The following is a 16,198-nucleotide window of genomic DNA, read 5'->3' as shown; positions in this document are numbered from 1 at the left end:
ACGGAGTGTATCTAAAGACACATATAAAAAAGGGGGCTGCCATGTCCCAAAAGGCTTCCTTGGCACCTCCTGGAGGAAGTGGCAATTGAGCAGAGGTCTGACATAAGCATCAGGTAACTAGATGCTAGGTGTATGTTTGGGGTGTGTGTCGGGTCTGCAACAGGGAGAGTATGTACAAAGGTCACGTGTTGGGAGACAGCATGGCTTATTCAAGGGATACAGAGGAGGTCAGTGTGAGGGGGAATGGGATGTGCTTTGAGAAGGGACCAGAATGTTCAGGAGGTGCCAAACTAGACAGGGCCTTGTCTGTTTGCCTTCACATACATACATACCACATTCTACTCTCTCTCACACACAATTAAGATCATAGCATACTTTTCTGCTTTGCTCTGACCTGTGTTCACTATTTCATCTTTAGTATCAGTGATGACATCCTTAGAATTTGCAAGTGGTTTTTCTAAAATTCTCATTTTTCTGAAGAGAGTTTTCCAGTGTTTTATTCTCATTATAAACCTAACACGTATTCATTAGGAAAAAATTTTAAACAACTTATAGATATATAAAATGAATGTCCTCCCAAATCCTACTCATCAAAAACTACCACATACATTCTTTCAGATCTTTCTATATGCATGTCCATTTTTTTTTTATCCAAGGGATTGAACTCAGGGACAACCACTAAGCCACATCCCCAGCCCTATTTGGTCTATGTTTTTTAGAGACAGAGTCTCACTGAATTGCTTAGTGCCTCTCTTTTGCTGAGGCTGACTTTGAACTGGAGATCCTCCTTGCCTCTGGGATTTCAGGTGTGCGCCACTGCTTCCGGCCCTGCATGTCCAATTTTTTAAAGGAAAAATGAGACCATACTATACATACCTTTATGCAACTTGCTTTTTAAAAAAATTTTTTTTAGTTAGGTGGACATAATACCTTTATTTATTTTTTATGTGGTGCTGAGGATAGAACCCAGTGTCTCACACATGTAAGAGGAGTACTCTAACACTAAGCCACAATCCCAGTCCCTGCAACTTGCTTTTTAAATTTAATGTCATAAAAAAAATCGTTGTATGTCAACGTACACAGCTTTACCTCATTCTGTTTTATCATCCACATAGTATTTGAGTGTATAGATGAGCCATTCGTTGACTTGACATTTAGGAACCACTTTTTAAAAATTTTGTCATTGGGCTGGAGAGATAGCTCAGTTGGTAGAGTGCTTGCCTCTCAAGCACAAGGCCCTGAGTTCGATCCCCAGCACCGCAAAAAAAAAAAAAATTTTGTCATTGCAAGCTAAGCAGTACATCAGTGAGAATTCTTTAGTCTACCCCTCCATTGTGAGAACATTTGCCTCAGCAAAAGTGAGGCATTGAGCAACTCAGTGAGACACTGTCTCTAAATAAAATACAAAAAAAAAAAAAAAAAATAGGGCTGGGGATGTGGCTCAGTGATAGAGTGCCCCTGAGTTCAATCCCACCCCTCAAAAAAACCAAAAAACTAGAATTGGAATTTTTCATGATTCATACCCTTACACCTAATCCACTGTCTGAGCCTTCCAACTGCCTAATGCACTCCATTCCACCACACTTCTGTTCCCAACAGATACTCTTCCTGAGGTCTAGTATCTGGAAGACCCTCCTGTCCCTATTTGTCTCTCATATCTAATCAGGAACAGTATCTCTGATAATCTATTTTTCACTTTCCTTACTTTTCTTTCAGCTCTGTGACCATTATCCTAATTTAGGACCCTATAGTCTCCTTCCTGACCTCTCCGTCTCTGGTTTCTTCTACTTCAGATCTACGTGAACTCATTGCCGCCTTCATCTTTGTAAAACTCTCCTCAGACCATATGGCTCTGCCCTTCAATGGCTGTCCATTCCCTACCAGATCTTGATTGAGGTGTCTCTTCCCATCATGTGGGTAGAGGAACTCTTCTCTCCAGTCAGACTGGTCCCCTCTGCCAACCACCAACATACCTGGAGCTTTTCTGCATCATTCACAACAATCTCTGAAGTTCTTTCCCATATTTTTGTCTATCTGAATGCTATCTATGCCAGTCAGACATAAAGGTATCTTGGAAAAATTTCCAAGTAGAAGAAGTATTAGGGTTGCAGATTATGTAGGGACTCAAAGGACATTGAAAAGACTATGACTAGGCAAAATTTAAGCATTATCACATTATCATCATATATGAATATATGCTTTCTCTCTACTAATAGATTATCACCAACTACTTTGTACAAACACACATGCACACACACACATATTGCTATACTGGAAATTGAACCCAAGAGTGTTCTACCTCTGAGATACATACAGGCCCCTTTTTATTTTACTTTGAAATAGAGTCTTGCTGAGTTGCTAAGACTGGCATTGAATGTGTGATCCTCCTGCCTAAAGTAGCTATGGTTATAGGCATGTACCCCTGTGCCTAGCAAATAATTTTAGGAAATATTTTCATGGCAGAAGGAAATTATTTTGCTTGAGGCTAAAAATGATGACTCAAGATTCTGCCTTTGCCAGTAAAGATTGCATTAAATGGAAACACAAACATCCAATTAGGATTTTTCAGCAATTGCACCTACTTGTGACAATTAAATAAGGACTCTAAAGTAATGCCTTCCCTCTTCCTCAAGATTCATATGTCTTCATTAATTTATTTTTCTTATTTAACCCCAGTATGGCAATCATTTCTATTACTAAAGAGATTCATCATAAGTCATGAAAATAGAAAACTACTTGCCTATTTGATTTACTTGAAGTCAGATTTCATATTCACTCATTGCTAAACTATAGGGATTAGGAGGGTTAAATGAGTTAATTTAGGTGCTTAGAATAATGTCTGGAATATAGTTAATTCTCTATAAGTATTTACAGTATAGTGTTATATTCCATTCATTTATTCATTCACACAGCAAATTACTGTTTTGTATCAAGTACTATGCAGACATTGGAAATGTAAAGATATGTTAATATGATCCCAAAGGTCTTAAGCTTAATGGAAAAAAACAAAAATATAAACACATAATGAAAATAAAGTTGATAAATGCTTTAATTGAGATATATTTAAGGGGTAGTGGTAGATACCAAAAGGCGGAAATGAGTAAATTTGCTTGGGGGAGAGGGTTACACAGAAAGTCCTCTTCAACACATATGGCTAGAAGCAACTAGTAGTGGTGAGTTAGTTGAATGTGACAAAGAAAAGGACATAAGCTTTAGCAAAGACATAAAGTCATGGTGCAGCAGGATTTATTTGGGGCCAATAGAATAGCTAAAGTGAAGGTTATAAGAAAAGATGGGAAAGTACTTGATGAGCCGGATTATAAGTGTATTGTATCAGTGATAAGGAATATAGACAGTCTTTCATTGGCATGGCAAATCATTGAAGGGTTTTAGGTAATTTTCACTTTAGAAAAGTGTACAGTAAGCCAGAAGTGGTGGCTCATACCTCTGATATCAGCTACTCATAAGGCTGAGGCAGAAGGAAGAGTCCAGCCTGGGCAATTTAGCAAGACCCTGTCTCAAAAAAGTTTGAGGGGTTGCTGAGGATGTAGCTCAGTGGTGAAGTGCCCCTCCGTTCAAGTGTTCAATCTCCACCACCACAAAATAAAAGGGGGAGGAGGAAAGGGAGAAAGAGGAGAAAAAAGAAAGTAAGAATAGAGAAGCACAAATTCAAATATCTCTGAGGACCAAGCAAGTACCAAATGTGTAGATTGAAGTCTGGTTTCAAGTGATGGGGAATATTACAAGAGACAACTGAAAAGTGAATAAAGACATTCAAGTGATTAAAAACAAGGGCTTGGGATGTAGCTAACTGGTAGTAAAGGGCTTGCCTAGCATGCACAAGGTCCTGCATCATTTGATTCCTAACACTGTAAACAAACAAACAAACAAATGAACAACACTGCTAAGTAAGTTGAGCCTGAGGGTTGCATATTTGAATCCCTGGAGTAGAGGCTATGTTGGGGAGAAGAGTGGAAGCAGATTAGAGAATAATTTAGGAATCCCTTTATGCAAAACATAGTAAGAAGGGGATGGGGTTGTGGCTCAGTGGTAGAGCGCTTGCCTAGCATGTGTGAGGCACTGCGTTTGATTCTTAGCACCACATACAAATAAATAAAATAAAGGTCCATCAACAACAACAACAACAACAAAAAAGAATTTGAGACTGGGGTTGTGGCTCAGTGGTACAGCACTTGCCTAGCATGTGTGAGGCACTGCATTTGATTCTCAGCACCACATATAAATAAATGAATAAAATAAAGGTCCATCAATATCTAAAAATAAAATTAAAAAAAACATAATAAGGAGTAAAACCTAGAGAAAAACTGCAAGGATAAAGAGGAAACTTGAAAAATATTGAGGGAGGCAAAAATTCATGGGAAGGAGAGGGAAAGAAGTTAGAATAATGCCGAAGTTTCTGGTTTATGTGACTGGAATTATGATGTAAGTCTTCAACTCTATAGAAATGTCAGGTAGTGCAGGGGTAGGTAGACAAATTGAGTTTGATTTTGGAAATGTCAAGTACTTAGTGTTTATGGGTCATTCAGGTGTCAACACCAGGTAGATGACTGGATTTACAGCTGCAGAGTGCAAAAGAAAGGCCAGGTTTGGAAATAAAGACATAGGGGTTATCAGTTTACAGATGGGAATTAACAACAGGACTAGTTGTTATTGACCAGAAAAAAAGTGAGAACAAAATTACAGAGAAGAACTTCTTTATCTAAACTTTGGGATACTTTTGCATCTCTAGTCACTTTAATATTCATGATATCTTAAGAATTCATCTTTTAAATTTTGTATTCTTTCCATGTGAATTTGGAGTATTGAAATGACAACGATAAACTATATAGTTTAATATGAAATCTGTAGAAATTCAGTAAATATCAGTCTGTAGATAATGCATTTATAGAAATTGTAAATTATATTTTTAAAATACATTGTTAAAAACATGTGTCATGCATTTCCATCCAGTTACCTTAGATGGTTCCTTCCTATTTTATTTGGCAAGACATATACTTGAAAGGAGAAGTAAGTACAAGTGTATGAGACGAATGAAAACAGATTACGCAGCACTGTTGTTGTCTAAAGGACACTGTTTAAGTGTGTGTGTGTGTGTGTGTGTGTGTGTGTGTGTGTGTGTGTGTCCTTAGGATATTAATTCAAAAAATGCAAGAAGTTTTAAAACTATGTCCAAAAGAAGGCATGGTTGCACACGTCTATAGTTTCAACTACTTGGGAGACTGAGGAGGGAGGATTGCTTGATTCCAGGAGTTTGAAGTCAGCCTGGGTAGCACAGCAAGACCTGTATCAAAGAAAAAACAAATAAATAAGAATAAAAACTCTGTCTAGTTCTGTCTAACATACTGTTTATTACCCCTGTTTCCAACCAGGAATGACTTAACCAGCCTTTTGTCTGGAACATTTGGGAACAAATGTGGAATGAGGAAAGGGTGAAATAGGCCCCCACATTAAAGCACAAACATTCCAAACTCAACAATGGGTCAATTGCTATCCAAATGTTTATTTTGGGTTCATCTACATAACCTATTAAGACTCAACCTAATTAGCAAAGACAACTACTAGAAGGATAATGGAAAAATATTATGGTTTCCAGTTCTTTTTATCACCGTCTTCTCAACACTTTTAAATGAACTAAAAGCAGATGTTGAAATTGCTGCCAACTGTTCACTTGTCTTCTGTGAATGGGAATTAACTTGGTTTTGTTCACCATTAAATTAAATGTTAGACTTCAACAGTTTAAAGAACCTTGGAATGCAACTACTGATGGAATTTTGAGGTTACAAATAACTGAGATAATTTTGATAATTATGAAAACATTTATCCTTCGAAGATAAAAAGGAAAATTTCTGGGAAAAGTTTAGAATTCTGAAACTCTCACATAATATCTATAGAAACAAAAATCAATATTTTGTTATTTAACAAGAAAATGTGGCCTCCATCTATATGTTCAGGTCTGCATTTGGTGGAGTCTACGAAAGAACTTAAAAATGGTTATCATTCTCAGAGTTAAAGAATACAAAATGTTGTGTAGTTCAGTGCCCAGATGAGAGGACTTGCCTTCACAAATTCAGAGGAGGTAGAACTCAAGAGGGTAGAAATGATATGAGCAGGGATCTTAGGGAAAATTTGATTGAATAATTAAGAATGTGAAGGATTTATTTAGTGCTGCCTCAGGCGGCAGTCAGCCTGTGGGATGGCCTTCAATGATTCTCATCTTTCAGTATTCAAGCCTCTGTAAAGCTCCCTCCCACATCAAATGGAGCTAACCAAAGGATAATGCAGAAATGATGGGGTGAGATCTGAGGCTAAGTCATTAAAAAAACCAAACAAACAAACATTATAGTTCTTAGGTTGATTTCTGTTGACTCTTACTCTGGGGGAAGATAGTCACCATGTCAGGAGGACATTTGAGAAAACCTTTGAGAGACTCATTGGGAAGAACCTGAGGCCTCCTGCCAACAGCTAACCCCAATTTGTCAAGCATGTGAGTGAGTGATCACGGAGTGAATCACACTTTCAGCTTCAGTGAAGCCTTCAGTTGATTGCATGACTACAGTATTGGCAAATATCTTGATGGTGACTTAAAAAGACTCTGAATCAGAGCATCCACCTAAGCTGCTTCTAAATTCCTGATACACTGAAATTTTGACATAATAAGTGTTCATTCTTTTAAGTAATTAAGTTTTGTGGTAATTCATTATACAGAAATAAATTAGTACATCTTACTAGGTCTTTATTAATACCTTTATTATTATTTTTTAATACCTTTATTATTACCTACCTATTCATGCACCAAAGTCATGAAAAGGTTGCATGAATACGGAATAACTGATCAGAGTTATGATCATCTCTAACAAATGCTATGATAATATTATGAAAAATGAAGAAGTCAGGCACAGTGGCATGTGCCTGTTATCCCAGCTATTTGGGGGGTTCAGGCAAAAGAATCAGTTGAACCTAGAAGTTTGAGGGCCAGCAAGAAGAAAACCCTATTACACTAATATAACAACCATGACCACACAGATAAGTTCATAATCCTACTTGTCTCTGTTTCCAACCAGTCATTTCTATATTGGTGAATGAGTTCATCCATTTCAAAAATACTTCAAAAAATCCCTTTGTTCATTTAACAAATATTTATTGATAATCTACTACATGTCATAGTATGAATTAAGTACTTACAAATAATATCAGTTACATAATTTTGTGGCACCACACACCATATAATAGATGAACAATATTTTATGTTTCTTTTTTACAATTTCATTCAAAACACTTTAATTCACTAAAATCAGAAATTTTGATTTTACTTTTACAGAATAAAGAACTGCTTAAAAATGTCAACTGAAATATTTTTAATAGCATAATTTTATTTTTACCAGATTATAAGGCAGTCACTAATTTGATTACATTTAAAATGAATTACAGGGCTGGGGATATAGCTCAGTTGGTAGAATGCTTGCCTGTCAAGCACAAGGCCCTAGGTTCAATCTCCAGCACTGCAAAAACAAACAAAACAAACAAACAAAAAAACCGAATTACAGTTGAGGATTAAAATCACTCTAACCTGTGGACAACTACTTGTCACATCACTGTCCAAATAGTTTGTAACCCATTTCAGGAAAGCTTCTGAAAACCTACTGGCACAACCTAAGGGACTAAGCAGAGGTCCTGAATGTTAGGATAATTTGATAATTCATACCTTTTTTATTTATTTATTTTGATAATAGGCATCTGAATTCTCATTTAGGGGTTAAAAGGAATTTTCCCTAATGAAGGCTCACTCAGGGATCTGGGGCTTGGAAGTGAAGTGATAACTTGCATCTCTGTATTATATTATGTTCCTTTTGGAAAGAGAGGGAATGCATTTTTGGTTATAAAATTATAAAACATTTTAGATAGTGAAATACAGATTATATGAGGGACACCAGAAATCTATTTATGTAGTCACTTCTCAGCTCTTAAAAAATAAAACATTAAAATTTTAAGCTGGTCATGGTGGTGACACCTATAATTCTAGGTACCTGAGAGGCAGAAGCAGAAGGGCACTTGATCCCAGGAATTTCATGCCTGCCTAGAGTGAAGGTCAGCTTGGTAACACAGCCAGTCTCCATCTCTAAGAAAAAAAAAAAAAAAAATTACTTAAAGCTATTTCCTCCTCACTTCAAATGTAACTGCCATTATTCCTGTTTTCCTATATATCATCCTGCATTTTGAAAAGCACATATACAGGGCTGGGGTTGGACTCAGTGCTAGAGCGCTTGCCGAGCATGTGTGAGGCACTGGGTTCGATTCTCAGCACAACATATGAATAAATGAATAAAATAAAGGTCTATCAACGTCCAAACGAAATATATTTTTAAAAAAGCACATATACATCTATTCATAATATACTGTCTTGTTTTTAACACCAGATATGAATAACACCATCCGTCTGTAACACGTTTTGCCCACTTTTTTTTTTTCCAAAGTGAAGATTAGGATTTAATTTAGTTTATATTCTGTCTTATTAATGTATTCCACACACCTAGAATGGTGTCTAGCATATGGTAGTCGGTCAATAAATTTATCGAATTGACAAATGAATTTATTCATATTGTTACATGCAGTTCTATTCATCATTGTTTCCAGGGCTTACAAAAGTATTTTCTTAGGTTCATCCCCCTTTGTGTGCGCCATCTTAAGGTCCTCTGCAGTAGTCAAGGGTAGCTGAGGGAGGGGTTTTGGCAGTACTGGTGATGTGGGTGGAGCTTGCACGTAGAGGTCCAGGTAAAGGGGACGTGGGGTGGGAAAGGAAGAATCTCGGTAACTCTCCTTGAAAGGAATTACAGTTCCAGAATTTTAAAGTTTAACTTGACCTTCCAAGCTGTTAGAAGGTATTTTTAAATTTTCCTTACTATTTAGCTTGTTTTAATAACTTTTAAATATTCAGATATAAAGTATGCAGACCTCCATTTGTATTTTTGACGTGGTCCCACAAATAGGGGTAGTCTGATTTTTCTTATATCCTACTTTTTCCTCAAATGTAGTTCTTACACTAGTAAATTACTGCAATGTGAGTCTCCTTTTATGCCCACTTTCCCGGTGTGAATTCCTACTTCCCTTCCTCTCTACACTAGGTCAAGACTCTTAACTCTTAAGTTCGACTCGAAGTTGGAAGGAAGAAGCTAAGTGGACGCCAAGCAGCGACGCTGGACACTCATTGGCTTCCTACTGCAACAAGCTTCCCCACAAGGCTCCGCCCACTCCGTTCGTCGGACCGCGTGGCATCCTGGGACTCGTAGTCTTTGGTGTGGCTGTCTCCACCAAGTCTCCACCCTCCAGAGCCTGACGCTGCCTTTCGCCCTCGGGACGTCGTGACGATACGTTCCTCCTGCCCCTTGCCTCCTCCCTCTTTCTTTCGCTCCGAAGAGGCTCAGTTCCGGACTTCCGAAGACCTTTTACGACGTTAGCTCTCGGAGACTGTCTCGGCGCCAGGTCCACTTTTCGGCAAAGTGACGTGGACGTCAACAGCAATGGCGGAAGGAGAAGAGGTCCTGCCACTGCCTACGACGAGCTGCGACAGCTGGTGAGTGAGAACTCAGGACTGCTTCCCACTGGCTCCTTATTCTTTCTTCTCACCAACCCGCTTGTCCCTAAGGCACCGGGTGGCGCCGACACGGAACAAAAAAGACCCGTCCTGGCGAAGTCTGGTGCCCTGCCCCGCCCCCTCTGCCGTTCGGTTCTCTACTCGCTGCCGGGTCCTGCCCGAGGGGTTGGGGCCAGACTTGAGAGGAGTGTGGTCCAGTTGCTCGGCCTCAGTCTGGTCCCTACTTAGTCTCCAGCCTCAAAAATGTGTTGGAAGAGTGGCTTCAGGGCTGGTTTGGCCAGTGTCTCTGGCTGCGGGAGTTGGAGTAGGCTGGTTAACAAGGAAGTTTCTTGGATACAATCTAAGGAACTAGAATATCAGTTGGAGAAAAGCCCTTTTTAAATTACCATTACGACCTTTCCCTGAGGGTTCAGAGGTTGAGATAGATATGCTCAGAAAGGATTCCTTCTCCACATTTGAGATATTTTTCTATCCTCCGTTCTTTGTTATTATTTTCTTAAAATCTCGTTTCGTCTTCCAACAGTTTCTGTCATTTGTCTCTTTTAAATAGGTTGTTTTTTTTCTTTCGTCAGTTTTCTCACAGCTTGATTTCATGTCTTTGAATCAGTGTGGGACTTTATTCTTGCTGCTCCAAACACTTTGCATGCTTACTTGATTTGTAGCTATGACTTTGGGGAGGAACTCCAATAATGTTTTGGTAGGCATTACTCACCTAGTGTCATTAATCTTTGGGAAACTCTCCTACTTTTGAAATGGTTGTTATTCCCAGTACAGTACTCCCTAGCATAATTTTCTTTAAAGGAACCTTTAGAGGCTTGTGTAATTTTTACACACATTATTTTTGGATTTTCTTGTTCATATTATATTTGTACAACCCACCGACACTTTGTTTACCTAAAAATCATAGAAAACATTGATAGACATTACTTTAATCCTAGAGAAAAAATGGAAATAGTTGAAAGGGATAGATAATATGGTAATTGAGAAATTCAGCTCTCAGCAGACATCAAACATTACCTTTGTACTTGTATTCTCTAAGAGGTGTAGGAGGAATACTTAGGATAACCTAAATGTAGCTTCTTTCTTCAGTTTGCTTTTTTTGGAGTTGGGGAACTGTGATAGGCACACTAAGTAACAAGTAAAATTAATCTCATTCTTTGGTGTGTGAATAGAAGTGTTATCAGAGGGGGCAGAAATCACTTCCACTTGGAGTCATGGGGAAAACTTTGTGGAAGCAGTGGTGTTTGAATCATACTTTGAAGAATGAATGGGATTTACATCAGTTCTGTCCAAAAAGAATTTAAATAGTTTACATTATTTCTGTCCAATAATGTGTAATTTAGAATATTACTATTAGTCTCATTAAAGACTAAAAAGAAACAGTGGAAATTAGTTTTAATAATCTACTTTGTTTAGTATGATATCAATATCTTTCATAATAGAATCATTGCTAAAAATTTTTTTTCGCATCATTTTTTGACCCAAGCCTTCAAAATCCAGTGTACAATTTACATTTAGCCTACATCTCAGTTTGGTCCAGACACATTTCAAATGCTAAATGTTTGCCTGTGGCTAGTGGCTAAAATATTGGGTAGAACAGAGTCAGATTAAGAAATGGGAAAGTCCTCTGGATTAATGGCAAACAAGGGCAAAAGAACGGCCCCACCTCCCCCCAGAGTAGTATCTAGAACCAAATGATTAAAGAGAAATTGTAGAATAATAGGTCTGGAAAAATATCGAGGAAATTTTTAATCAGTATAGGAACCTTTTAAAAATCAGTGATATAGACATTGCAAAACGAAAGTGACCTAGCTGGTTATTGCCTGAAGTTTGCTGTTTTGGAAGAATGGATGGTATTATAAATTGACTACAGTCTACTGATGTTGAGGGCCATAAGGGGAAATGCTTCTGGAGTTAAAGCCTTTTAGGGAAGTTCTTAGGTTAGAATTGCAAGCAATTGTCTGGTTCTAGACAAGGGATCTGGAGTGAATGGTTTCTACAGGTAGTGTTTATTCTTTTCTAGAGTTAGTATGTTATTTGTGTGGTTTTCCCTTTTTGCTTGTTTTATTTTCATGAAAGGGGGATCCCTGAGATGATTTTCTGTGATTTCTATTCTCCTTTCATTCCCCTCTAATCTGTGTTTGTTTTCTTCCCTCACCAGGCCCCCAGGTGTGGATCTGAATAGTTAAGAAACACCTTGGGATTGGGAGTCATAGGTTCCATACAACCTCTTCTCTTAGTGATTGGTGAATAGATTCTTACAGAATGGGGACACTTTACTCTTTGTTTTACGAAAAGAGTAAATATTTTTAACTGACATGTTTTTATTTAACTTTGTCAGATGGAAAGTTGTCTGAAAGGTATTAATATATCTTACCACCTAACCCAAACTCATCTTTTTTTTTTTTTTTTTTTTTTTTTGCGGTACTGGGGATTGAACCCAGGGCCTTGTGCTTGCGAGGCAAACACTCTACCAGCTGAGCTATATCCCCAGCCCCCAAACTCATCTTAATGATAAGGGTCATACAGCTACAAATGTTAAGTGTGTAATAATAAAACTAGGTCCTGGTCCTCAAGGAATTTCCGATCTAGTTACAGAAGGTACATTTGAGAACATCAGTTACTCTTGGGCTGTGGTAATACCCTGAGACCTTCAGTTCTCTAGTTATGCAAATACGGCAGGTTGTTGCTATTAAATGACCCCCCATGTAGTACAGTCTTTACTGTTTGAAACTTCTTTTTGTAAGTTTTCCCTCTTTTCTTTCTTATCATTGGTATTTGTTCCTAATCTATGAAACTAGATAGTTGAACTTGTTAAAATTGTGTATAGTTTTTTGAAAGGTTCAGGATGGCACTTGAAGTTCTAAAAGTACATGGACTCTCTGATATTATTTTTACTTATTTACTGATTTTTCAGTTTTGTTCTAAATTACTGTTTCCCAAAAGTTAAATTGGAATTATTTTGGGAGATTATTAAAATGCACATTCTGATTCAGTGAATTTTGAGTGGGATCTGAGATTCTGTATTTCTAACTAGCTTCTGGTAATACTAATTCTGCTAGTTCATGTATCACATGTCAGCAAGGTACTGAATGATATATTTCTCAGCATGAGTAGGTCAGAGTAATTTATATATCACTTATCATGTAATACTGTAATTTATCTAAATACATGACTTATCATTGCTCTTTAGATAGTGAACCTTTCAAGGCAGTGACTGATAGCAGGTCGTTTAATAAATGTTAAATTGAATTTATGCATGAATGAATGCAGACTTTTGTATACTCATGTACAATAGCATACCAAGCTGTTATTTCATACGAATTTCCTGACTTCAGTGGTTTTGTGAACTGATTGTCTGCTGGTATAATGGTCATTTCCTATGGAAAGTTTAGGTGATCACAAACTGCCTAAGCTCTTTAGCTTTCTAGAACTCTAGCCGTGTATGGTGAAATCCTTTTAAAAGTGTTTATAGTTAGTTTGAAATTTAAATTTAATTTTTAAAATTAATATAAGTTAAGAGAATCTTGATTTATAAAGTCAAACAATGATAAATTGTTAGAATTCAAAGATTGGTAATACTTTTCTTGGTATTAAAGAGAACAGCCTTGTATTTGTACATATATTCTCATTTCTTGAGTCTTCTGAAATATTTTTTTAAAATGATCTTAAGTCATAATTTTAAAAAATTTGATTGTATAACTTGGTATTTGAACTTCTTTAAAAATTTTACTCAGTATTCTCTTTTATTTCATAATTCTATTTTACTCTAAAGTTATTGCTCAACTTTTCTTAAAATTGAAAAAGGATTAATTCTATAAAGAAGCTTCTGTTGTTAATTTGAGATGTGACTAGGATTTTGAGAATAATAGGTTCTTTTAAAAAGTTCTGTGTACTCTGTAAATGGTACTCTCAGTGCTCCCTGCTTTATAAGTACTAAAATATGAGGAAAGATGTAAAATATCATTTAAGGACTGGATGATTGCAATTTTAGACATGATAAATACATTTAATACGAAACAGAGAGGAACCTTCTGTTTAACAACAATGACAGCTTTTGAAGGCTAGGTATTACCTTAGGGAAAAAATGAAGGAAAGCAGGATGCAGTGACACAAGCCTATAATCCCAGCTACTTGGAAGACTGAGGCAGGAGGATCACTTGAACCTAGGACTTGCAGGCCAGGGCTGTATAGCAGAACTTGATCTGAAGACAAACAAGCAATAACAAAAATAAACAAAAAAAGGGAAAAGAAGATAAAATATATTTATTATTTCTTAAATTAGGTGTTAGTGACAGCTGTTTGATTTTGTAACATATAATTAGAGGATGTGCAAAGATGAGAATTGAAGATGAGTTGTTTTGTTTATGCTATTTACATTAAACTCTTAATTATAATTCAGATTTTACTTTTTAGAGGTACTTAAATAATCACCTCTCTGATTTTTGTTTCCTATAGATGTTTTAATAATTCACAAGTTAGGATTAGTAATTCACAAGTTAGGTTGAGTAATTGATTTTATTTATTGTTTTATTTTTTTGGGTGCTGGGGATCGAACCCAGGGCCTCATGCTTGCAAGGCAAGCACTCTACCGACTGAGCTATCTCCCCAGCCCATAGAAATACATTTTTTAACATTAAAAAAATCGGTGCTGGGGAGATAGCTGTCGGTAGAATGCTTGCCTTGCAAGCACAAGGCCCTGGGTTCGATCCCTAGTACTACCAAAAAAAAAAAAAAAATGTATTTCAGTTAATTCATTTTCATCTGTATGTACTCACTGCAGAAAAAGAACAAGTACATTTCATGAATACATTTAATGAGGCAGTTCAGATAATTCTAGAGCACTGCAATAGACAATGAATTTATGAGTAGGAGTCTTCTGAACAGAATTGATAAAATATGCTTGACAAAGCACTTCTGCTGAATAATGCTGAAGTGTGAATTTTACTTTAAGACAATGCCCTCTCTTATGTATCAAAAAGCAAAATAGTTTGCAAAGCATTCATAGCTCAGCAAACATTCACTGAATGCTGGTTATATTCAAGCTGCTGTGTAAGGTTTTAGGAAAAATTTGAAACAGTTTACTGGAACTCTACATCCTATTGCTTTGTTTGGACACTTAAATTTTTTCTTCATTTTATCACTGGGAATAATATTTGAAAGTAGCTGCAGAAGATATCTAAATACCAGTGTTTTTGGAAATTACATGCTCTAGCAGAATAGAACAGGATTTTAGTACACAATTGATAAAGGGGCAGTGTTTGAGTTACTTATTTAAAATTGAGACTTACAAACGGATAGCAGTTTGATCATAAGATCAAATTATTTCTTGTGCAAAAAAATAGTAAATAAGTCACTTAAAAAACCATTTGCTAAAATAGATTATATGTTAAGTTTTTAAGGATTTGCCTTGACTTTTAACCCAAACAAAGAAAATGATGACTAATTAAATAATTTATTTCAGGTCTTCATCCTTTTTATTGAAGGTTTTCTTGAAAGTTAGTTTTTTCCTTTAGTTGACACAGCATTTCATAGTTGGGTGGAAATGTTGTGGTGTGTGTTTCTTTTCTTATTTAAAGTAGTCATTTCATAAACTAGTTGTTACAGTGGCATTTAATAACTTTAGCAAGGAAATATAAGTGAACACTGTACATTTGCAAAAGAACTTAACCCTTATATATAATGTTTTATATATAAACTCATCTGGATTTTACAGCAACTCAATGAGAAAGTTAAGTTACGAATTATGGTTAGTGCCCTATGGGAAATGAGAAGTCAGACTTAAGAGTAGTCATATAACAAATCCACTTAGCAGAAGATTTGATGTTTAAGTGCATGACTCCTTCCACTAAGCCCTGTACTCTTTCTAAAGTTGATTTCATATATATTGTTTATTTTACTTTAACAGACACTTAGAGAAAGCCAAGTAAAAATGTTTTAATCATCTGTTCAATCATGTGTTTTGGGAAACACTATTAAAAATCTATGTTGTTGAGCATATCTGTGTATTGGGTATCTGTAGTGCCTAGAGGCCATAAGGATATGTAAGAGCTGTGTAGCACATTGACACTCTTGCATCCATGAAAAGGTACAATTCATGACTCATTGTATTGTGTACTATACCTTTTTACCACTTTTGTTTTCATAATACTCTGTTATCATATCCTTGCCGGGAATCACATAAATTAGTTTTTTAAATTTTAAGATATTATGGTTACATACTTCGTCTAGAATATATATTTACTTAATATAATATATCAACAGATGTATTTATATGTTACATAAATATGAATTTATAACATTAATGTATGTCTATATAATATATATTAAATTGAATTAGTTAATTTTGACTTGGGAGTAATATTTACAACATGTAAGCAATTATACTTTTTAAATGACCTTAGCTCAGTAATTTTCTGTTGTTTTTATCTAGTGATACTGGAGAAATAAAAAATTGCTTTAAAAATAATTCTTATGTGTTATTTTCCTCTAAAAAGTTTCTAGCCTTTGTTTTGCATTATAAAAGTAATATATAAGATGTTGTATCCATTTCATATCAGTGGGTAATTGAAAAACAGAAACTCTGTG

General features: G+C 36.1%; 1 protein-coding gene, 1 long non-coding RNA gene and 1 other non-coding gene across 4 annotated transcripts in view; 1 reads left to right on the top strand and 2 right to left on the bottom strand.

Annotated features, from left to right (window-relative positions):
• Positions 1-4,296: 4,296 nt before the first annotated feature.
• On the bottom strand, positions 4,297-8,713 carry LOC124993437 (uncharacterized). The gene is made up of 3 exons (XR_007110308.1): positions 8,660-8,713; positions 8,046-8,137; positions 4,297-5,302 (listed from the first exon to the last, which is right to left on the bottom strand). It is a non-coding gene; the product is annotated as an uncharacterized LOC124993437 (long non-coding RNA).
• A 637-nt stretch (positions 8,714-9,350) lies between these two features.
• The window catches only part of Tbc1d23 (TBC1 domain family member 23), a 61,038-nt gene continuing 54,190 nt past the window's right edge, over positions 9,351-16,198 (top strand). The window contains exon 1 of one of the 2 annotated variants that reach the window (XM_047564490.1): positions 9,351-9,589. In XM_047564490.1, the coding sequence (XP_047420446.1) occupies positions 9,537-9,589 (53 nt within the window). In that variant the 5' untranslated portion in view covers positions 9,351-9,536. The remainder of the gene's footprint in view (positions 9,590-16,198) is intronic. The other variant, XM_047564489.1, reaches the window with a different exon arrangement.
• Positions 12,030-12,103, bottom strand: Trnaa-cgc (transfer RNA alanine (anticodon CGC)). Its single transcript has one exon. It is a non-coding gene; the product is annotated as a tRNA-Ala (tRNA).

Source organism: Sciurus carolinensis, chromosome 9 (assembly GCF_902686445.1).
Source record: "Sciurus carolinensis chromosome 9, mSciCar1.2, whole genome shotgun sequence".
Classification (NCBI taxonomy): domain Eukaryota; kingdom Metazoa; phylum Chordata; class Mammalia; order Rodentia; family Sciuridae; genus Sciurus; species Sciurus carolinensis.
The sequence above is the reverse complement of the archived record's forward strand: the minus strand, read 5'-3'. Positions and strand labels throughout refer to the sequence as shown.